Source organism: Misgurnus anguillicaudatus, chromosome 22 (genome assembly GCF_027580225.2).
Source record: "Misgurnus anguillicaudatus chromosome 22, ASM2758022v2, whole genome shotgun sequence".
NCBI classification, from domain to species: Eukaryota; Metazoa; Chordata; class Actinopteri; order Cypriniformes; family Cobitidae; genus Misgurnus; species Misgurnus anguillicaudatus.
In genome coordinates this window covers 28,138,280-28,163,789 of record NC_073358.2, presented here as the reverse complement: position 1 = coordinate 28,163,789, position 25,510 = coordinate 28,138,280, and the positions used below count along the sequence as shown (strand labels likewise).

Here is a 25,510-nt window from a genome sequence, read left to right as displayed (position 1 = left end):
GTTTGGGGCTAAAGGTAATATGTACATTTGCAATAAGGTTGTATTTGTTAACATCAGTTAAATCATTAGCCAACATGAAATATCAATGAACAATACTTCTTCAGCATTTACTAATATAAGTTCATGTTATTTTCACCATTTACCAATATATTTTCAAATATTAAATTCAACATTTGTAACTGTTAATATTAGTCAATGCACCATGAACTAACATAAACAATTGTATTGCATTAGTAAATATTAACAAGGATTAATAAATAATGAATTGTTCATTGTAAGTTCATGTTAGGTACATTTACTAATGTAATGCTAAGTTCTGTTTCCAATAAAATTATAACAAAGTAAAAAATAAATGTTATAAAAAAAACTTAATTCTGCTAAATTTACATTTAATGGTCAAAACTTTTAAATGATTTTTTTGTTGACACATCAGAAATGGCAGCTTCAACAAAACAAATGTCAGATTTAATTAATTAATTTAATTATCATCATTTCGCTTATGCGAATCACATGTGCTTTTTTAAACTAATGTATTTTAAACCATGCATTTTATTTTTAACACTAAAAGCTCTTAATATTTAAAGGGATTTTTACCCCAAAAATGAAAGTTCAGTACACACATGCTGATTAAAAAATGGTAACACTTTACTTGAAGGGGTGTTCATAAGACTGACATGATACATAATCATGACTGACATGTGCTATGAACATGAAGGAGATTTTATGCACATTTATGACAATTGTCATTAAGTGTCATTCACTCAATTAAGTCATTTTAAAGCAAAGATGACGATGTTTTAAATGTCTTTGTTATGACACCTTGACATTAACTAATACATCATAACTTGTCATGTCAACTTGGCATTACCAAAACAACGTAACTGACCACTTTTTACCAGTGATACAAATTGAATTGGTCGAAAAAATTTCATTAAGTGTTAAAACTCTGTCATATAGTTTTATAACAGCGTCATGAATATTTTTCTTGACCTCAACTACAGTAATACAAATATAATTTGTCATTAAAATGTCATTAAGTGTTAATAGTCTGTCAAATAGTTTTATAACAACATTGTGAATATTTTTCAGTTCATAATGTTTTTTTAAGTTTTTTCCATGTGTTTAAAAAAGAAAATCAATCATTCAATAATTAAAATTGATAAAATATTTTTTTTGCATTAAGAGACCGATTCACCTAAAATTAAATGAAAACAGTACAGTAATGGGTTAAGCCATGCAGTGTTGGGTCCATATCGTTGCAAAGTTAATTACATTAAATTAAATTGATTAAATGTTTGTTGGTTTTTTCTTCTATGTCAGAAAATTTCAGAAACATCTGAGTGAGGAAGAACAAGTTCTGATAGTTGTTAGTTTTTTATGCATTGTGCACATACATAAAGTTAAGTAATATTTTGACATGTCTGCATTTTGTTAAGGTATTTAAAATGATTTGACAGAGTATTAACACTTAAAGACATTTAAACGACAGATTAATGTAATGTTAACCCATAAAGCTAGGCAGTTTCTTAAGTTTGATAATTATTATGCTATGTCATGTTTATGACAGATTTATGACACGATATGATGTATTGGTTTGTCATAACAAAGACAATTCAAACAATGTCATCTTTGCATTAAAAATGACATAATTAAACAAATGACACTTATTGACAGTTGTCATTAATGTGCATAAAATCTCCTTCATGTTCATAACACGTGTCATGTAATGATCATGAAGGTGTCTTATTTACACCCCCCTACAATTAAAGTGTTACAAAAAAGGTATACCTTGTAATGCACTGTAAGTAATACTTTGGATAAAAGCGTCTGCCGAATGCATAAATGTAAATTTAAAGAGAGGTGTTTATCTAGGTGTTATTGTGCTGTTCTGCGTGTGGCCACTGGTGCTCTCGCAGCAGGGACGTTCGTTCTCATGGGACTCACCAGGAGTAACTCCAGCTCCAGATGTCATCAATCGTAAGAATATCTATTTGTCTTTGTCTCTCCTGTAATTCTAACATGTATTTACAATAAAATGACCTTGCCAAACTTAAACTGAATCTTACAATACATAGACGGACTGACAGAGAGTATGTAAATCGATACTGTACGTGTTATATTTATTTGCTTGTTGTGGGACTCATCATGCCTCCATTGCTCTCTCACTAGCATGTCTGACTGACCAGGACTCATGTAGCTGTTGTGTGATGCTGAGAAAAAAATGGGAATTAGAAAGATTTTTAAACACCAGTTTGAATTCACTGGAGGATTCGCTGGTGAAAGCACAGACCACTCTCAAAAACATCAAAGGTACTGATACTAAACAAAAAAAAAAAAAAAACCTCTTTAGACATCTCCTCAAAGTGTACTGACTTCATGGGTCTATTAATAGCCAAGTTATGTTTGTTTAAGTTCAATTTGTTTTAGCTCTGTCCCATGAAATAAAATATGAAAAACTTCATGTTTTATAGACCTTATTAAACTTAATAAAGTTACAAACTGAACTACGGTATACAATCATAATAAGATGTCAGAGAAAAGGTACAAAGGCTATTAATGGGACAGTACCATTACAGTAGGCCCTAATATCTACCATTTAGGTACATGTACCTTTCAGGTATCTGCACTGTACTTTTGAAAGGTCACCACCCCAGTGTTGTCCCGTTTTTCAAAGAGTATATAAGTGTGTTTAATTAATCATATTTGGTTAATAAAGTTGGATAAAAAAGTAACTCTATCTGCCTAATCACACAACCACATTTTGCCCAGTGTCTTTACACAATGTCTTCATCTTTGTCTTTAGAGAATCGAGTGGCATTTTCTGTGGGTCTAGCTGACAAGAGACGCTGTGTTGGTCCGGTGAGGACAGCCATAAATGTGACCTATCAGAGCATCTTTATCAACATTGGAGAAGCCTATAATTCCACCACTGGTGTGTTTACTGTGCCGAGATCAGGTGTGTACAATCTGGCATTAACCGCATTCAGTGACGCGGGGTCACCGGGCGCACCTCTGGCCATCTGTGTCAGTATCAAGCAGAACGGTGTGGCGCTAGCAGCACTCAAAGAGAAAAACGATCAAGACCAAGAAGACCAGGCCACTGTTGTTATACTCGCTGACCTCCGCGTAGGAGACCGCATTACCGTCAGTCTCCAGCCTGGCTGCTGGCTGTGTGGGGATCAAAATCATTATAATACATTTAGTGGATTTCTGCTGTATGCTACAGAGTAGAGCACACACACACACACAGATATTTACAGATGCTACATTAGTGAGACCTCTCAGGTTTTCCTACTGAGATAATGTTTATTACTGTACCTTACCCCTAAATCTCACCCCCTCCTTTTAGACAATTTTAGATTTAAAGAAAAACCTAAATAGGCTTTTCAAATGTTTACACAATGCGATCTACATCTGAATGTTTTCCACATATGCAATGACTACACAAGTGTAAATGCGTATGGAAATTTCAGATCTAGTCCTGAACCCGTATTCAGGTATGCATTGTGATGTAAACGAAAGTAGTCATCTAATTTGCATGCAAACCCTACCCACTATGATAATGATCACACCTCTCTCTTACACATAACTTGATGTGCAATTCACCAACCACAACTGGGTTTATTGCATATATGAAGAGTTTCGTTGCAAAACGAGATAAATCCATTTTTTTAATTGTTCAGAAATCTTGTTTTTTGGTTGTGCATTCCAATTAATATCAGTTCAACTGCAGTTGGTTTGTTTTGATTTAAACCTTCATAATTTTAAAATTACAGATAAGTAGCACCATAAAACAAAATAATAACATGATAACATAATAATAAACATGTTTTGACAAAAATGTTAATCAATGGATTTATCTTGTTTTGCAACGAAACTCTTCATATATATATATATATATATATATATATATATATATATATATATATATATATATATATATATATATATATATATATATATATATATATATATATATATATATATCTCAAGAAATGAGATCTCATCAGTTACCAAAAGATATATAGGCTATAGTTGTGAAAAATGTGTTGTGGGTAACTGTCTATTATAGTATAACTGTAATAACATGTTAATGACACGTGTATAAAGGCCTATTGATCAATAAAACATTTCAGTCATTTGTTACCATTAGTAGATGCTATGTTTATCAAACTTTTCATGGTAATTCATTGTGCACTAATATTAACAGATACAACTTTTCATTTAAAGAAGTCATATGACCCGATTTCATGTTTTCCTTTGTTTTTAGAGTGTTAAATGATGTCTGTGCATATAACAAGAGATCTTTTTAAAAGTGAAACCTCATCCACGCCTACCTAAAACTGCAGTTCAAACACGCCTGTGCAGTTAGATGTTATACTGGTTTGAACATTTGCATAACACTGCCCTAATGTATATGAAAAGATAAGAGGGTGTAACTTTCAATACGCTGTAGAATTGTTGTTTGCACCATGTCGAGTATGCTGTGTTTCATTGCGAAAGGCAAACTACTTTGTTTGGCCATCCAATAGAGTAAACATTACGAAACAAGAGCAGTACAGCCCAAACAATCGATTGTGTGCTGCACATTTTACGGAGGACTACTTTCTAAACAAGGGGAGAGTACAATGCCCTGGCTTTGTCTAAAAAACAGGAGCAATTCCATACAATGTGTGTATCTTATGCCTAGAATTAGTTAAGGGGCATGTATAATTATTTGGTTCATAATTTGGTTCCTATTCTGAAAGTTTCATCAATTGTGCATAATGACATGTGCAGCAACTGCATAGAGTTAAGTCTATTACGTATTTTCAGTAATGCAATTATTTTGGGAAAATGTGAATAACTGCATTGCAGGCTGATTTAAGGTGTGCCCTAAATTTTCTGCTGGCGCACCTAAAATTTTCAGTCAGGGGCTACATTGCTCCTAATAACAAAAAGTTAGTCTGGAGCCGTGAATGTCTAGATTTAAATTTTCTTTTTTTTTGAGGGGGGGCACTTCGAATGTGGTCACTCTGGGACACTACACTGTGTTAATCCAGGCCTGATCCTGTAAGTAGCTGAAGTTTTCATATTTAAAGGAACAGTATGTAGGATTGTGGCCAAAACTGATATTGCAATCACAAAACTGGTGGCCAATACACAACATGACAACATAAACATCAGTTGAGGGCTGCAACTCCACTTTTTAAATGACAATATCCTGGCCAGACCACTGTTGTCAGTGATATAAGTATTTGAAATGAAAATGATTTTTTAATGTCTAGTGACATATCAGGGCCATTTTATGATTAATTGATATAAACATTACAAAAAGTATCTTACATACTGTTTCTTTAATGAATTTCCTACTGACGATTCCAATGCGAGTGCAGTGCAGAGTAGTGCTTGTTTGTCATTTCTACGATCACAAATACAGACATGGTTTTTACCGCCTTTTTATCAGAACAATGAGCTTTGTACAAATGGTCCTGTTACAGGGCGGGACTTAGAGGCGCTACAAAAATTTACGATATGTGGAAAATAATGCGGTTTTTGAACCATAAACCACGCACACACATTGTATTACACCACATACACAAAGTAATGTGCTTTTTAGCCATGAAATATGGGCCCTTTAAAAGTACATTAGTAAATGCTGAAATACTCAAAAGTATTGTTCATTGTTAATTCGTTTTAGGTAATGCGTTAACTGTTAACTAATAAAACTTTATTGTTAAGTGAAACATCACCTGTTGTAAACACAACAATTTGATTCTATGGTAACAAAATGTTGTAAAAGGCAGCAGATATGTTATACATTTGTATATAGACCCTTTTACAGCTCATATGATCAAATAGCCTGCGGCGCATTTTGGCAACAGAAGTGGTGTTGTTCCCCCGTGGTTCTAACGTGTAAGCAACTCAGAAAGTTTATTAAAATGGTTTCCCAGCATCAAAATGTCTGGTTGTCAACTTTTTAAAATAACTTTCTCTGTCTGTATTGCTTCAATGCTGATTCTTGCCATACTTCCGTTGCCTAAATGCATGCTTATACGCTGCCACGTCATCACTGTGTACAAACAGTAAAAGGGTCTATAGTGTTTGGTATAAATTAATGAACAATAAAATTGTCTTCATGAGTGATCTTATCATTTCTTTCTCAGAGATTGGAAATAAGTCAGACATACATGTCAGTTGTAAGAGCACCTATTGTCTGATTCACTTTTTTAAATTTCTTTTGGTGTGTAAGTGTGTATTAGTACATGTTAACGATATGCAAAAGGTACAAACCCCAAAGTAAACGATGAGGCGAGTTATCGTCTCCAACGTAAATCTCTTTTCTTGGACTACAACAAACACACGGATTGTAGGCAACAGTTTACTTCCTGGGATTGGTGATTAGACAAAACATTATCATAATTCCTCCCGCTTTGGACTCACAGCCTGTAAGTTAACTCCTGTTAGCAACTGAATCTTTCAAACTGGCGTCAGAGGTATTCAGACCAATCACAACGTACAGATTAGCTGGCCAATTCGGGACACGGAGCTTTTCAAATATGTGCGCTTCAGGAAGAGAGTGAAATCTGGAGGTACAAAAATGTACGGTATGTGAAAAATAATGTGTTTTTTAACCATAAACCACGCAAACACGTTGTATTATACCAAATACACAAAATAACGTTGTTTTATACAATGAAATAGGTGCTCTTTAAAGCATGTATCATTAAAATGCATCCTCATTAGATTTTTAAAAGTGAATCATGTTCAACCAGCAATAGCTCACTTCTCATAAATTATTTTTGAAACCTTGATCCTCTTTCACTCGGCCAGTTTGATTCATTTCTTCACAGTACACAGATGCTGTTGCTGAATTAGTTCTCATAAATCACATTATGCCACACGCACTGACCTTTGATTGTCTCACCATTAGTGACCTACAGATAACAAATGTTAAAAGCCACAGCTGATAAGATCAGCAAGCTATTTTCCCTCTTACATACACAAACAAACAAACACATGCACAACCAGAGCAGCTGACCTAATCATATTCTTGCCTTTATTCTGTGTTTATTTGTGTTATCTGCATCCACACAAACCTCTTCAACATTGTCCAGTTTACTTCAAAGAGAGACTTTTGAGTGTTCTTTGTGGTTCCTTGGGATTACACATTAGTGAAGTTATACGTGTACAAACAGGGGTTGATCTTATTCACCATTACAGTGTACTCAAAAATCTTTCATCAGTTACTCACTCTCTCAAGTTGTTACAAACCTGTATAAATGTATTTGTTCTGCTGAATATATTTGTAATCACACACGAAACAAAAGCAGAATTGACTTCCATAGAAGAAGAAAAAATACTACGTGAATGGTACTCGAAAAATATTTGGTTATGAACATTGCTCAAAATACAGGCTGAGTTGAGTAAATCATGACAGCTTGATCCTTTTGAGCTGCTGAAGGACAGCGTCTGTATTCTGTACCAGTGGGTGGCACTGGTGAGACAGGGCTGCTTTGGACCCCCCAATTGGGAGGATAACAAAAGGCAGTGGTATACTCAACTGTCTAGCGGAAAACAGCGGATGAGGCCCAAACATCTTCAGCAGATCATTGCTCTGGTGTACTCATAAAAGAAACCAATATACACATCTCATTTTTCACAGAGACACATTTTGTGTTATTTTAGCTGTTTACCAATATTTATTCCGGGTACAGTTATGTAATGAATATTGGCAACAAAAAAGTCCTGTACATCCATTTAAGAGATTATTATTCTCCCATGATGAAGAAAAAAAACGTTACAATGTCCAGACAAATAGAGACCACTCTCCAGAAGTTAAAGATGTCATTGTCAAAATAAAAAAAATCCCTCCAAATAAAGCTTTTTTAGAACTTACGAGTCCTTTCTATTCTTAAGGTTTTTGCATCTTGTGGTGAACCCTCTAAATTTGTTATTGTAATATCTTCACTTTATTAAGACTTATGAGATTAAAAATGATGGAGAAGGCTTGGAACATCTCATGATACGAGCAGACAACAGCTTTAGTAAAATAGTGTTCAGGCAGTGTGATTGCCTTTCCATGCATGGTTACACTGGGTCGCTGTTGTTTTTTGGCGATGTAACAGAAGACAGAAGCATTCACAATTATTTTTTAGTTCTCTGGATGTTTTGAAGGAGTTTTTTTATCATAAGAAGGACAATGCGATCATCTGTGTAACCTTATATGGACGTCCAGGGTTTTTTTTGCTGCGCTCACAAGTGTGTTGTTTTTAGTCAGATGTACCAAATTGATCTGGCCACTGTTAATGTTCCTGCTATTTCTCTGATGGATTTGTGGTGTTTTTTAAACCTACCTATAGGCTGTATCACTTGTATAGAGATATCCCTGAACCATATGATGTGGGTCCAGACCTTTAACATGCTTCATTTGTGAGGAAATGATTTAACAAATAGACAACTCATGTCCATAAAACAGCTTTTAAAGGAATAGTTCACCCAAAAATGAAAAATTTGTCATCATGTACTCACCCTTATGTTGGTACAAACCTGGATACATTTCTTTGTTCTGGTGAACACAAAAGGAAGATATAAAAAAAAAAATGTAACCAAACTGTCCGTGGACCCATTTACTTCCATAGTATTCTTTTTTCTACTGGTTAAAAACTGGTTTGGTTAAAAACATTTCTCAAAATATCTTCTTTGTGTTCATCAGAACAAAGATATTTATGCGGGTTTGTTACTTTAACAACATGAGAGTGAGTAAATGATGACAGAATTTCCATTTTTGGGTGAAGTATCCCTTTAAGTCAACTGTCCAATTACTATGTGAATACCCTCATAATGGGTACTTTAAGCCGATATTCATTATATGACTGTGCCTCAGTCCCAATATTTATGGACCTATATATACTGTTCATGAGTCATCAGCAATTATTTTGACAGTTTAGGCATCTCGTGTCAGGAAGGAATTTATCGCCCTTGTCTCTTCATTGTGTGTGTGTGTGTGTGTGTGTGTGTGTGTGTGTGCATGCGTACGTGCATGCGTGCGGATGAGTTAAAAAAATATCTTTACAATCAAAGCTGCAGCACATTGGGTATAGTGCACGTTTTTGACATATAAGAGCAATGAGTACCTATTGGGTCTGGCCTGGTTTATGTCCTGATCCCATGCCTTCTTTCTCACACCCTAATCTCTTGTCTATCCTGCACTTTCCTGTAAAAAAAAGTAAGGCAAAAGGAATTACAGTTCTTCTGAATTGCTAAAACACTTAACCCCAATTTCTGAACCAAATGGATGATTCTCGCGAAATTAGACTTATGAGGTGTCATGAAACATTTTGATAAAAAAGTAAATGCAAAGTAAGAGTATCAAACTAGAAGCATACAGTTACAAACATCTCTTCATGTATTATTTTGCACATGATTTCAAATGACATCATACAAACCAATTTTGTTGTTTTTTCCACGTTTAAGGGGAAAATTTTCATTACCGCAACGTGTCCATGACTGGATTTGGGTTCTTTGACATGAAAATATTTGAAGAGTTACGTTGCAAAACGAGATAACTCCGTTTTTAACATTTTTGTCAAAACATGTTTATTATTATGTTATTATTTTGTTTTATGGTGCTTCTTAGCTTTATTTTTTAAGTTATGAAGGTTTCAATCAAAACAAACCAATTGCAGTTGAATTAATATTAATTGGAATGCACAACCAAAAAACAAGATTTCTGAAAAATTCAAAAAACGTTTATTAGAAGAGTTATATTAAGAGTTATCTTGTTTCGCAATTTATAATTAAAAAATCTAAAAAATAAAAAGCTTCAGTGCTTGTTATACTATAAACATTTACAGTAAAGAAACATGTGGTATTTGGTGATCATTGGTAAATGTAGAGACAATAATAAGGAATATAAATGTGTCCCAGACCAATTTTCTCATCCTCCACAACAATTTTCAATCATTGTTTAAGCACTCAAGGAACTAACATTTAAAAAAAATGTTGGAAGGACATAATTCACAGTGACACTCAAGATGGCTACCAGTTAAGCAGGTATTTTTTTCTCTCCAGATAAAAGTTAAAATTTTGTTTGTCATAGTACCTAGACAACTTTTAAGTTCTCACTACCGAAACAGGAGTTTGTAAATACTTATATTTAATGTAATATCATGTTGCGGTAATGATAATTTTTGATAATGATAATCAAAAAATGTAAATAATTCTATTGGAAATATTTTTTAAATCCTCTAAAAATTCTGATTATAGTAAGTTCAGACCTTAATCTTGTATATGTGCAAAAAAATGGATTCAAGGGATTTAAAAAAATTCTGATGCTGGACACCTTCTGGATTTCGTGAGAATCGCCCAAATTCATAGTAGCCTAAACACATTTTTAAATCTTTATGCAAAACTCTAAAAACTATGTTTTCACTAAAACACACATTTTACACAATACACAACAACTCAAAATTGTACACACTTTTTTCTAATGATTTTTAACCAATTGCATGGATTGCAATCAGTCTGAGAGGCAGATGAAGAGTATGAGGAAGAACAGGACACCAGACACGATGCATGTGGCAAAATTTGCAGTTGGATTGCTTGACTTTTTACAAAATACAAGTGCTGCTTACAGTAATATAGAAAACTTACTGACTTGCAGTACTTACAGTATTCACTAAATTCACTGAACTAAACTTGTGATACAGTAATAGAGATTTTTGACAGTAGGCTATTTGTCAAGTGTGTTGTTATATACAATTAATGTGTATTTTCCTGTAAGCAGATGTCCTGGATGTTGTGTTTTCCATTTTTTAAAGTAGTGTCTATATAGATGCTCTCTAGTGTTTTATATTATAGACTCATATGTGTATGATTTGAAAGTTTAGTTTGATTTTGAGTTTTGAAGGAATTGTTTGATTCTGAATGGTGTCAACAGCTTTAGATTTAGAGTTCAGGCACATAAAATATAAGATGGCTCTTGAGAGCGAGAGAGAGCGAGAGAAAGAGAGAGAGAGAGAGAGAGAGAGAGAGAGAGTAAGTGAGAGAGAGAGAACCCCACCCATATCAGTGTTATCTCATGTCAGATCACACCAGTAAGTGACACACACCCGTGTAGCCCCAGTAACTCATGAATCACAATTATATCAGACAACAAGCTCAGCCCAGCCCTGATTTCACTGAAACACAGACGTAACATGCACTAAACATCTGCAGCATTAGATATTTATGTCCATTTACATCATTAATACAAATAAATAATTTACAAGCATATGCTATTCTGTACGCATTTCACAAAGGATAACATTCATTTATTATAAATTACATACATTGTGAACCAAACCTGTAGTAAAGTTTGTGAATACTTTTACAACTTATTTATAGCAAAATACCAACTTATGCAGCATACAGTTAATATATGTCCACAAAAGTTTATCTCACAAAATGAGTTTTTAAAAACATTAACAGAGAAAGGAAGTTACTGAACATAGACAGATGATGACATCATTTCAACTGGCTTGGCTCATGCTGAATAATGCACTTGTCAAAGGGCTATTCTTTATACTGGCTATCTCATATCTGTTTCATGATTTCCTCTTCATCATGCAGTAGTTGCACTTATAACATCCTGTTACATCAGCATCTGTAACCATTAGCCAACCTTTTAAAAATGCCAAGCTATTGTGTCTTCCACGACCCCTTTCTTCTGCCCTGGGCGGAGTAGAGGAGAAGGCATGTGAAGAAATTCCTTGCTCTGTCCAGACCGCTGCGTTTCCCTCTCCCAAATAAGGACGTACGCTGCAATGTAGGAAAATGAGAGGAAAGGAGGGGCAGAACTCTGAAAAAAAGTCCTGACCTTGTATGGATGTGGTTACCTCCTCTTTTGCTCTTTTTCTTGCGCGCTCTCACTCCTTTCTCATGCTCTCGCTCTCTGGACATTTGGATGAAGGTGGCACTCCCTGAGCTTGGACCTTGAACTAAGAAAGAGGAAGAGATACTTTCACACACACACACAGTTGTGTAAGAATACGCACTTTTAATACTACTGAGCGAGAGATCGACACATAAACTGGTAAGTACTTATGAAATGACATAACACTGTTTATTAACACTTAATTAAATCTGATTTTGTAACAAATAGTCAATATGCAACCAAGAAAGACGTAGAGATGTAGAGAGAGATAAAGACTTTTGTGACATAAATATGTGTTGCATGAAACTTTACACCATGGTTTTTGTTAAAGCTGTAATTGATATGACTGCCTGTTTACACATGTTCATAGTGACTGTCTGTTTGTCAGATGTTTTATTGGCTATTGCTCATGACATGTTGCAAGAGTTTGATGTTCTCCTCCCTGCCACTTCCCTCACACACACACACACACACACACATACGCACTTGTACACGCGTGCACACACACATACGCACTTGTACACGCGTGCACACACACATACGCACTTGTGGACACACACATATGCACTTGTGAATACGCATACACACACACACAGTATTGTTAGGAATGAACTAGGCATGAGACCAGCCCTTAATTTCAGGGGGAAAATGTGTGTCATGCAGGCAGATTATTATTCAATTTTGGTGAAATGTGTGTGGGTGAGCTAACTAGAGGCTGGATAAATCTGACAAAACCTCATAAATGCTGCAAATAATGGCTTCATTTTCTATAAATGCAGAAAGGGAAATGGTCTTGGTTTGGGTTTAAATGCCAGTTTATGTCATGTCTAAAAATAAATAACAAATAAACATGGATGTGTGTTTCTATGTGACATTAAAAGAGTCCCATATCTCTTCAAAGGTTTTTTGGATAAGAACTGAAACCAGCTCAACTAACAGTTTCCTGCCTTGTAGTGTGTGCATGTTTGTAGCTCACTATGCAAATACTCATTTCACTTCTGATAACTCATAACTACACTCAGTGGGGCAATTTCCCGCACAGGGTTTAGTTTAAGCCAGGATCAGCCTTAGTTATATTAGGATTATAGTATAGGATTAAAGAAACAAAGCATTTTAGCCTGAGACTATACTTAAGCCCTGAAGTAATAAAGTCATTCTCAATTATCTTCATTTCACTTTCTCGAACTTTCTCGAACGTCTCACCAAATTCATACTGCACACTCACGGAACACATCTCAGTACTCACCGCAAAGGGAATCTTGGTATTGCATGAGCCTGAGGCTCAATGCCAGTTAACACTCCTTGTTATATAATTCACAATATAAAAAAGAAAAGAAAAGACAGCTTTATAAATCAGCATGAGAGAATGCATGTGCTTTTGTACTTGTGTTTGAGTATTTGTGCATAGACCAACAGGTGGAGTTTTGCTTACAAACAGGAAACGCTTTGAGGATATGAGCTAATTGCACAGCGATACAGAGATATTTTCATCAAGGCACACAAATAAACATGCCACCTCTACAAATATGGGAAGGGCAACATTTAATGTCTTTTAGTTTAGCGTTTACTGCACGTGTGGGTGGAATGTGCATACAGATGTATGTGTGCAGGTGAACGAAAGGTTTGTGAGTGTCTGGTATCATAGCATTGTTGTTGACAGGGCCAGCTTAAACCTGCAAACATTTTCATGCCAGACTATGCAGGTTGATACTTGTAGATTTTGGTTTGGTGCTGGTTAGTGTGGTCTCTCTGGTGAAGGTGGTTGACCAAGGAAGTGTCATTTTATTCAAATACACTCCTAAAAATAAAGACGCTACATAAGGTTCATCACAGCGGTGCTACTATGCAAACATTTTCGGCTCTCCAAAGAACCGCTTAGTCAAAATATCCACTTCTACTTAGTTTTAATAGTCGAAATAACCTTTTATAAAGAAATCAAAAAGTCAAACAGCAGGTACAAAGGTTACAGTGTTCTGGACAGGTTGGACTATTAAATTTCTTTGTTAATGATGTACTGAAAAAGTTTATATACTTCCTCTTTCACTTTCAGAAAAAATTATCAAGAAAATGGTCCTTTGCTGTCACTACCATTACAAAAATAATAATTCATATTGATTCTCAGAAGTACACTGCAAAAAATTATTTTCAAGAAAAAAAAAATCTTAGTATTTTTGTCTTGTTTTCAGTAAAAATATCTAAAAATTCTTAAATTAAGATGCTTTTTCTTGATGAATACCTGCAAAAAAAATCTTGAACATTTTTCTTAAACACTAAATTCAAGAAAAAGTTGCTTACGTCATTGGCAGATTTTTTTGCTTGTTTTATGCACAAAATCACTTAAATTTGATATTTTGGTCTAAAAACTAGACTTATTTTCTTGGGTCATTTTGCTTATCAAGGAAAAGCATCTTAATTAAATTTTTTTTAGATATGTTTACTAGGGATGCACCGATATGGAAATTTTGGGCGATACCGATAACCGATAATTCTTTATATTTGGGGGTGATAACCGATATATATATATATATATATAGGCCGATAAATATTCATATTATTATGAAAAACTCCCAGACCGCGGGCATCTTGTCTTTGCGCTAGACTAGCATACTCTTCTTAAGCCCGTAACACGTGTCATCTTCGTGCTATGTCACAGAAAGCACCAATCAAAACTCCACATGGCCAGCAATGAGCAAGTGAAGTGGTTCAACAAACCAAAATAATCCATCATTTATCGGCTTTCATTTATCTGCCTAATTTTGCTATCAGACTGATAACCGATAATATTAAAAATAAGCAGTTATCGGCCGATAAAGATATGTCGGCCGATATATCGTGCATCCCTAATGTTTGCTGAAAACAAGACAAAAATACTAAGAATTTTTTCTTGAAAGTCATTTTTTGCAGTGTACATATTGAGTGCATATCAAAGGTACCAAATGATACATATTAGAACCTTTTTAAAGGGTACTGCGTTTATTGACCATTTTTCGGTCTGTTTTGAAAGTTTTTAATTATAGTCTGAATGATAATCTTTCCACCAGTTCAGAGGTTAGGTTGCAACATGCTCTCATAGGGACACACTTCACTTGATGCGAGTTATAAATAGAGCGCATCCAGTATTTGCCTTGACATTTTTGCATTACTGCCTTGAAACAGTTGTTTGCATAGCAGTCATCACAGTTAAATGTTCCTTTACTTAAGAAGTCCTTTGCCTCCGGCATTTTTCAAGTGTAACCAAATCTGCCTGAACAGGCCACACAATACAGCAGAGCAGCCATACTGTACAATCTGTTTATTCGGGTTGTAATAAATCGAATCTATGTTTTTTCTGTGTGTGTTTTCTCAGTCACAATGGCAAATAAAGGTCCCTCCTACGGTCTGAGCCGTGAAGTGCAGAGTAAGATCGACAAGAAATACGACCAGGAGCTCGAGGAACGGCTGGTGCAGTGGATCATCGCTCAGTGTGGGGATGTTGTAGGAAAACCTCAAGATGGAAAACATGGCTTTCAGCAGTGGCTTAAAGATGGATGTGTAAGTTTATCATTATAGATCAATTAGATTATGAGCAGGAGTGATATAATGATGTTTAACATGTATATATTTGCAGAATTTGTACTACTTAAATTTTACTTTTAGCCACTTTATTTTATTTACAAAAAAGCTGCAAATAAAGCCAAAATAGGATCAAACAATGCATGTTACCAAGCAATACACAAACCGGCAGCTTGTCTGAATCACCACTAACCAAGGGGCGCAAATTCATAATAAGTGTGTTGGTTGTGTTTTCAAAATGTGTGTTTGTTGCGTCATGTGAACCATGTGCATCACATGTTTTGTCAAAATAAGTGCCTGCTGCACATGCGTCAAAACCGTTTATGATAAAAGAGACGCTCACGTTTACAAAATACACGCAAGATGCTCCCTTAACAATAAACTCTGATTACGCATGAGATTATATGAGCATCTGGCAAACGTGAGCATCTCTTTTATCAGAAACCCTTCAGACGCGACTGCAGCAGGCACTTATTTTGACAAGGCACGTGATGCACTTAAGACAACTCGACGCGCATAACACATATTTTGAAAATACGAACCACACACATGACGGGCTACATGTTGTGATGAACTTCGCATCGCGCGCCCTCGAAAAAAGAAGTCACCGTCCGCCACTGCCGCCAACACAGACAGAATAGTATAAACAGAAAAGCGCTCCAGTGCTGTTATACTAAAATAACTGCATGCTTGCATGGTTGTTTATCAAGTAAGACTGGACTGAAGCTGTTTAATATAAATGTTTATTAGACAGCTTGTTGGAGGGCTTGATTCTGATTGGCCAGTCATAACAATTGCAAGTTTGTTATTACAAAATAACACCCGCTCAAAATGAATAACACACCTAGACACCGCAAATCATTTTGACAAGTACAGCTTAATATTAGACAAAAATTAAATATAAATATGTCTTATAATAACAAGCATGACATCATATTTAAAAAACGAATAAACCAAATAGTAGAGATGGGGACGAGACCGCCTATGCCGAGTCAAGACCGAGTCTTTGAAGGGTCGAGACCAAGTCGAGACAGATTTAGTTTGTTTTCAAATACAATTTGAAATTACAAGTCCGAGTCTTTGAAGGAACAAGTCCGAGACAAGTTCGAGAAAGCAGAAATCGTATAATATAATAAGCAAATAAAATATTTCAAATCGATATTTAATGTTCCTTACTTTACTTATAAGGTAAATAACTGAATAATAAGTCGGATAATGTACAGGCAGCCGGTTGTTATTGCAAATTATAAAACGGTTAGTTCCAATCCTTGATTCTGATTGGTCAATAGCTTTGCTTTATTCACGCTAAAATACGGCTATGACCCCTTCACCCAACGGTTCTGTTTATCTCTGCACCCTTAGCAACACCCTTAGCTACCAGACGTATCGGTTTGTTGTTTCTATTTGAGCTTTCGTGCATAGTACACATTGGAACGTTGTTCTTTACGGTCAGGGACTATTTCTCCTAGCGGAAGCAATGCTTTTATTGATTTAACTTTATGAAAGTTGCACTATTTTTTTACTTAAATATTGTGTGGTAACCGTTTTATAAAAGAAATAAGGTACTCGAGGCAAGTGCTGTATCGTACACGTGTATACAGCACAGCCTCTCGTATCTTATTGCTTTAAAGGTGCAGTGTGTAAATTTTAGCGGCATCTAGTGGTGAGGTTGTGAATTGTAACCAACGGGTCAGTCCAATGCTCACCACTCGCTTTGAAACAAATAGAGAAGCTACTTTAGCCACCACCGGACAAACATGTCATCATCGGAAACAACTTAGTAAAAAAAGTTTGTCCGTTAAAGCAACACCAAAGAGTTTTGGCTCTTTGCTCCCCCTACAGGTTAGAAGCGTAATTGTCCATTACCCACTGTCATAAATACTGAGGCATAGCTGGCTCTGATTGGATTGTAGGTCTGCCGTAAAGCAAGTTTTTGTAGTATTCACTCGGACTACAGGACCACTACCCGACGGTTGGAAACTTCTTTAGTGCGGTTTTGGCCGATAGAGGGCTGCAAAGCGAATGTGAAAGTGCTGTTCACCCTGTTTAGAGTGGATGAACGACTGAAACTGTTTTGGAAGCGTTATTTTAAGGTAAAAAAAAACTCTTTGGTGTTGCTTTAAGGGCTTAGAAATATGACGGCTCAAAATGGCGACATCCATGTAAGGGAACCCTCTTTGTATGTAGATAAAAACGTCTCATTCTAAGGTAATAAACACATAACGGTTCATTACGAAAGGTCTTTATACACCCCTGATAATATAGTTTTATATATTATTTTGCATTTCTGTCAAAAGATCCTTCTAAAAATTACACACTGCACCTTTAAGTAAACCCTCTTAGTGTGAAACAAGATCACATTGATCTGGGCTTATTCTGTGATAACAACCGGATGCATATACATTATCCCTAATAAACAATGATCCATACATCTTCTCACTCTTTCCTTTCTGTTTCTATCGTAGGTTTTATGTCATCTGATTAACAGTCTCTGTAAAGATTCAAAGCCTGTAAAAAAGATCCAAAGTTCTGGAATGGCATTTAAACAGATGGAGCAGATCTCGCAGTTCCTCGTTGCTGCCGAACGCTACGGAGTCACCAAGTCTGACATTTTTCAAACAGTCGACCTCTGGGAGGGTGAGTAGCTATTTTCTTTTATTTCAGATTATCCTAATTCATTGAGTTGACGTATGTATTTGTCTGGAGTCAGCTAATCTAAATTCTGTCACTACATTGTAAACAGGTCAAAAGAATTACAGCTAAACATTCAAAAGAGAGAAAAAGGGTGTTTATACAGTATGTTTTCATTAGAAACTTCTAAAACAGAACCAAATAAAGAGATGCTTAACAGATTTAGGATTTTTTTTCAATCTTTGGAACAATGCTGTGGAAGAGCCAATTTTTAGTCAACTTTTAGTCAAAGGATTTATTTCTGTCTTACCTTCTAATAGTCTGCACTGTAAAAAATACTTTGCTGCCTTAAAATTTTTTGTTGAATCAGCTCGGATTTGCAAGTTATGTCAACAGAAATGAGTTGTCACAACTTATAAAATAAAGTTGAGAAAAGTCAACTTAATTTTATTAGTTATAACAACTCACCTGTAGTTATAACAACTCATCTCTAGTCAAGATAAATAATAGTAAGTTGAAATGACTTGTAAATCCGAGTTGATTCAACAAAAAATTGATTCAAAAAGTATTTTTTACAGTGTGAAGAACCTTTGTGCCACTAAAAGGTTCGGTGGATGTTAAAGGTTCTTTATGGCGCCATACAAAAAACCTTATATGTGTGTGGTTAGGTAAGGATCTCGCCGCTGTGCAGATGACACTGATGTCTTTGGGGAGTCTGGCTGTTACTAAGGACGACGGTTGCTACCAGGGTGACCCGAATTGGTTCCACAAGTAAGAATTTCTGCTTCCTGTTCTCAAAATGAACCAACGTCTGACCGTCGGACACCATAGCGACCAGATAACAAAAACAAGCCACTGTACTGGCAGCGTTGCAGCTGCGGTTTATCGCCATAGCAACACGATTACAAACACTTATTGGCCAGACTTTTTTAATGTGCCCATTAGTGATGATGTGTATCCGTGGGATCAGCCAATATAGATAGACTATTATATCGGGAGCTTGAAGAAATAAGCTTGGAAGGACTACATTTGTGATTATTTGCGTCCACATATCTAAAGTCTGCTTTTTGTTCTTATCTTTAGGAAATCCCAAGAGAACCGAAGGGAGTTCTCTGACGAACAGCTGAAAGAGGGTCAAAAAGTTATCGGCCTACAGATGGGCACCAACAAAGGGGCGTCGCAGGCGGGCATGACCGGATACGGTCGACCTCGGCAGATCTTTAACAACCCATAAAGGCCTGAAGACTTTGTCAAAGTCTTCCCTAGTGTGGACCAGGCACATAGTTTCACTTAAACCTTTAACAAAGCATAGCTGGAGAGATCAGAACACACAAAGCTTATTAAAAAAAGTTTACAATCTTTCCCAATTCAGTTGTGTACCGGATGCCGTGTGAGTTCTGTAACATTGCTAAAGGTTCTTGTGAATTTGTTGCAATTTTTCCTTTTTATACATTCCATTAGATTTAATCTGCTTCAAAATGTATTCGGACGCAGACATACATTCCATTATTATATTACCATGAATTGTGTTGCACTCCATAAGGCGAAAAATGCCTGTTAAAGGTGAAATTTGGCCTTGCATGGTCAGGTATTTGTCTTGTATTGTCTTTCAATGGTTTTTATTTGTATGATCTCCTTTAAATCGACATACGGCCATACTTTAAGAGCTAGGTGTGTTTGTACATTGTACATGAGGAACTAATAAATGATTTTGCTAATAAAATTCAGTTTTATTAAGATGTCCCGCTGTGTTTGGTCATGTTCCAGCCTCGGTATATATTTCACAGGCATCTCTAGTTACGTAAGAAGCTAGCGGTTACAGATGCCAGATAACAGCTTCTCACAGCACGACAATTGCAAAATACTTTAAAATGTGGGGGAAAGGGAGGTGGAGTCTGACCAGCGAGCTTATTTTTTCTTTCCATCAACATTCTTTCTCTCACTCAATCACACCCACATTGTAGCAGCAATCTTTGTGCCAAGTAAATGCACTCACAGACATGACTGAGAGTAATAAGATTCATAATGACAAACACACACAAACAAACAAACACAAGTTTAGGAAGTATGGGAATTATGTCGTGGTTAAAGAGAGAGACATACTGATCACTGTTTCATTTGTATCCTCTAATACACAAACACAATAAACACTAGTAATGAACAACATTCCCTGAATGGACCGAGTGAACTGGTTCCTCTGACCTGGTTATTCTGACACTAGTACATAAGGAGAACAGTCCTGTCATGCCTCTATTACTGACAACACATTGCAGGGTACAGGAAGTCCTTCCTTCTTCCTTCCTTCATCGGTCATTGCTCTTTCCTGATATATCCATTCAACGATTTCATACATGGTACATACAGTACTGTTTGAAAAGCAAACGAGACACTGAAAAAAAACATGCCTTTGGATAAAATTTGTCTTACTATACTATCAGTAAAAAATATCAGTGTTAGATTTTCAAATCATGAATAATAATGTTCAGTGAAAAAAAGTCAAGGGGTATTAAAGAAGTGTCATTAAAAGATAAATTATCTAAGCACAATTGAGTCTTGCATGAAAAAAACAGAAGCAACTGAGACAGCCCTTAATATAGAAGAATGCTGGCAAGCTCCTTATTAAAATAATCCAAGCTTTTATTATAAAATGTGAGTGTAAATAAGTGTAGTAAGCATGTTTTTCAGCATATTGATTATCCTCTTGCCAACTATAAAGCTGTGCTTAAGCAAACTATATTAAAGGCAAAGGCGAATCAATATGACTACTTTGTATTTTGTTCTGCACTTTGTGTCAATTGATCTGTCAAATAAATAGATTACTATTGTTTTTGTAACACAACCTCCACCTCAGCATGTTTTACAAGTGCACTAAACTTATGTTCAGTACTGTCTCTAGAGGCACAGCACATATTCAGCACAGGAATTTCACAGACAAACAAACAAGAGCAACAAGCTGCGTCCTAAGATAGACAGAGAAAAGGAAAGTAGGATAATTACTTTGCATTTTTAAGCTTAATATCTAAAAGTATTTACCAAGCAGCTAAACTACTTTAACCACGGTGAGGTAATAGATTTACTAGGAAGGTAATTATGGTTCAGTGCTAAACTATGACAAGCAGGAACAAATTATTTGTCCTATGCCTCCCCCTGGTGTTACACACTGAAAAGTGACAGTAGGCTAATATTCTCCATAGCAAAAAAGATTTGAATGATTATACTGATGGATGCTAGAATTAATCTTTCTGAATGCTTTTTAATTAGACTCTGGAATGATGTGATTTATACAGTAATATTCTATTCAGTTTATGTTTGAAAGCACATGAGCTCCAATAACTGTGCTACAATGCCTTAGAAAAACCATTTTGGTTTACTAAAGGTTCTTTGTAGTGGAAATTGGTTCTTTAGATCAAAAGGTAAGAAAGAATTGGTTCTTTTAAAGGATTAGTCCATTTTCTTAAAAAAAAATCCAGATAATTTACTCATTACCATGTCATCCAAAGTGTTGATGTCTTTCTTTGTTCAGTCGAGAAGAATTTATGTTTTTTAAGGAAAATATTCCAGGATTTTTCTTATTTTAATGGACTTAAATGGACACCAACACGTAAGTTTTAATGCAGTTTAAAATTGCAGTTTCAACGGAGTTTCAAAGGACTCTAAACGATCCCAAACGAGGCATAAGGGTCTTATCTAGCAAAACGATTGTCATTTTTGAAAATAAAAATAAAACTATGCACTTTTAAACCACAACTTCCTCCTGTCCTGTGACGCCCCAGCGCGACCTCACGCAATACGTCATCACGTCAAGAGGTCAAGTGTTACATATGAAACGTACATTTGCAGACCATTTTAAACAATAAACTGACACAAAGACATTAATTAGTATAATTTGACATACAACAACGTCAGAACAGTCCTCTTTCTCCACACTTGTAAACACTGGGGTGTAGTTTCGCATACGTCATCTGTGACGCTGGCGCATCACAAGACCGGAGATAGACGAGAAGTTGTGGTTTAAAAGTACATATTTTTTTATTTTTCTTGTTAAAAATTACAATCGTTTCGCTAGATAAGACCCTTATGCCTCGTTTGGGATCATTTATAGTCATTTGAAACCCTGGTAAAACTGCAATTTTAAACTGCATTAAAACTGTTACGTGTTTGGGTCCAAGTCCATTAAAATGGGAAAAATCTTGGAATGACATCAACATTTTGGATGACATGGTGGTGAGTGAATTATCTAGATTGTTTTTAAGAAAATGGACTAATCCAGTGGTTCCCAAACTTTTTCAGCGTGCGGCCCCCAGGGGGCAGGGGGAGGGGCGGGGCTGTGTGCTCTACCCTTCACCGCCACTTTCAGAGTGTGCTTGTAGCAGCTAGGAGGCTGCTCAGGTTGCAGCAACAGTACAATTTGTCCAGTTAAAAGTTGTTCTATCACTGAAATAATTTTAGAGACATTATTTAAAGGTAAAAACGACATAGTGTTGCTTTAATCTATTGCTCTTTTTTGTCACATATAACATTCATAAATGTACGTTTTCCCAAAAAATCCTCCTTTTATTATTTTTCTGAAAGATGTGGACACATGTGAATTCTATAAGGAAATCAAAAAATTCATTTCCATGTAAGAATCTTTTATGGTGTAGTATAAGATTGTATAATAGGCTTTAGCAATAATATTTATTACTATATAACCCTCTTTAGTCTGGAATAAAAACTAAATGATAAAGTTGGTTATTATTCTTAGTTAGTCGTAAATTGTTGTAATATGCTTATGACTTAAACAAAATGCTCAGTTAACTGAAATAAATGACGTATGCAGCCTGCATATGCGACCTCTGGAGGATGCTCCCTTCCATTTGAAAATCGGCCTATGACATTGCTGGGAGGGACATTTATATTACACCTTTATTTTTAAAGGCACACTCCACTTTTTTTGGAAAATATGCTCATTTTTCAGCTCCCCAAGAGTTTAACATTCGATTTTTACTGTTTTGGAATCCATTCAGCCTATCTCTGGGTCTGGCTGTACCATTTTTAGCATAGCTTAGCATAATTCATTGAATCTGATTAGACCATTAGCATCACGCTAAAAACAGAGGTGTAAAGTACTTGAGTAATTTTACTTGATTACTGTACTTATTTTGGGGGATTTTTACTTTACTTGAGTACAATTAAAAATCAATACTTTTACTTTTACTTAATTACAATTTTTAAGAAAAAAGGTACTTTTTACTCCTTACAATTTTATTTACAGTCAAAAAGTCAAAAAGTCAAGAATCAATGCATTCTATTTTCCCTTGCTCTTACCAAACCAACTGAATTGTGCTGATGGCCAGTTTAACTTAATTGTTATTTATTCTGGAGCCTTTTGACCATTCTAAGGAATTGGCCAACAGTTCACACCGTCAACACATGAAGTGTCACAAAGTACAGATGAGAACCCAAGTGCAATGATGAAGGGTTTAACAAAAGACTTTAATTTTTGAAAAACAAGACAAAACAAAGGTCCATGTGGGGGCAAACGTATAAACAGACACAAAACACTAGACTAGACTGAAGACTTGACAATAACACTTGACTAGATACCTGACTGGAATACTCACAACTTGGAAACATGAACAATACAAAATGAACCTGGACAGAACTAAGGACACAATGACATTATATAGAAAAAAACAAACAAGATAACAAGGGGAAACAGATAACTAATAAGCAGGAGAACGAGTGGTAGGGGACAAGAGAAAAGACACCGGAGGCACATAACCCAATAAACAAGACCATGAACCTCCACATATAGCATGGGTCTGCCAGAACCCTGCCAACATGACTAGATATAAATACAAAACAAGAGTCCTTGGCAAGATCCTGACAATGAAGTGTGTTCCCGTGTGACACGTTCCATGCTATTTTTAGCCTCTCTATCAAGACCAAGACCTTGTTCACACTGTCAGTCCAAATCTGATTTTGGTGCATATCCAATTTGACACACTCACTGTCCACATTGTGTATCACAACTGTTCAGATCTGATCTGTGCGTCCTGTAGCGTTCTGCCGTTTTCCGGATTATCTGCATTATCTGTTTCTATGGCCATGACGGTGCGCTTGCACGACAATCTGTCTCGACGTCTGACGTGTTTACGTGATGCAAACAGCATGACATAACCGAAAAGCTACACAAATGCGATCAGGGCGGTCAGACTGAAATGGATTTCCGGAAATGCGATTTGAAAAACCATTTCAAACCACCACTGGATGTAGCCTGAAACGGATCAGAAAAAACGGATTTCATGTTGTTTTTGGCCGTTCACACGTTCCAAATGTGATTGGATTCCTATCGGATATGCACCAAAGTCGGACCCGGACTGACAGTGCGAACAAGGTCTAATACATCTCGTCCTGCATCGGCTGCCTGTGAGAGGCTTGATAGAGCTTGAATTTTGAAAATTTGCTTCTGCTTAAGTTAAATCGAGGTTTTACAACTTTAAGTAGCATGTTGCATACTGAAATTAGGTAGTCTTATAGTTCGATAAATAAATACAATTAAATACAAACAGTTGTAAAGCAGGATAAAACCTTGTATGTGGTTCATTCACTTTATGTTTATAGATATTAAAAGCTTGAACAAGAATCTCTAGCTTTCATTCTTCCTGATACTTTTACTTTTTTAATACTCAAGTACAATTTTAATGTGGTACTTTTTTACTTACGATTCTGGCCAGATACTTTTAGTTTTAATTGAGTAAAATTTACATTCAGTACTTGTACTTTTTGAAAACTTTTTACACCTCTGGCTAAAAGTAACCAAATAGTTTTGATATTTTTCCTATTTAATCTTGACTTCTGTAGTTACATTGTGTATGGGAAATTAAAATTGTGATTTTTTAGGCAGATATGGCTAGGAACTCTCATTCTGGCATAATAATCAAGGACTTTGCAGCTGTAACATGGCTGCAGGAGGTGCAATGATATTACGCATCAGCCGAAAATTTGCAAAGTCCTTGATTATTACACCAGAATGAGAGTATAGTTCCTAGCATGACATCATTGAATACAGCAAAAATAAAACACGCTCACCATATCTACAAAGCTAATGGATAACACTTGTGTTTGACACTGAAGCTCAGCATCTGTATCAAACCTTGATTCATTTTGTCAGAAGCACTTGATCTATGTGAGAACCAAATGAGTAAATGTGGTTTAAAGATGACAAATCCCTGCTGGGTTTAAGTTAAGTTTAGTTTATACATTAACGGTGCTTTTAGATCATTCTTTATCTTCATGAGTCATACACATACATTACACATTTCATATTTTGCAAGTGTTTTGTATGCAGTCTATATCTGTGTGTTCAACAGACTTCACAACAATTTTTTATTTTATTTGTTGTATTATATAGTTATTTATTTGATGTATAAATTGAAATGCATCGTG

At 35.7% G+C, this 25,510-nt stretch overlaps 2 protein-coding genes across 2 annotated transcripts; both read left to right on the top strand.

The window, feature by feature from the left end:
- Positions 1 to 1,872: 1,872 nt before the first annotated feature.
- On the top strand, positions 1,873 to 3,870 carry LOC129440396 (complement C1q-like protein 4). The gene is made up of 3 exons (XM_055199734.2): positions 1,873 to 1,977; positions 2,170 to 2,310; positions 2,804 to 3,870. The coding sequence occupies exons 2-3, from the start codon at positions 2,208 to 2,210 to the stop codon at positions 3,229 to 3,231; spliced, it is 531 nt and encodes a 176-aa protein (XP_055055709.2). The 5' UTR covers positions 1,873 to 1,977; positions 2,170 to 2,207; the 3' UTR covers positions 3,232 to 3,870.
- An 8,030-nt stretch (positions 3,871 to 11,900) lies between these two features.
- Positions 11,901 to 19,821, top strand: tagln2 (transgelin 2). The gene is made up of 5 exons (XM_055199735.2): positions 11,901 to 12,055; positions 15,243 to 15,427; positions 17,914 to 18,085; positions 18,748 to 18,850; positions 19,163 to 19,821. The coding sequence occupies exons 2-5, from the start codon at positions 15,248 to 15,250 to the stop codon at positions 19,311 to 19,313; spliced, it is 606 nt and encodes a 201-aa protein (XP_055055710.1). The 5' UTR covers positions 11,901 to 12,055; positions 15,243 to 15,247; the 3' UTR covers positions 19,314 to 19,821.
- The last annotated feature ends 5,689 nt before the right edge of the window (positions 19,822 to 25,510 follow it).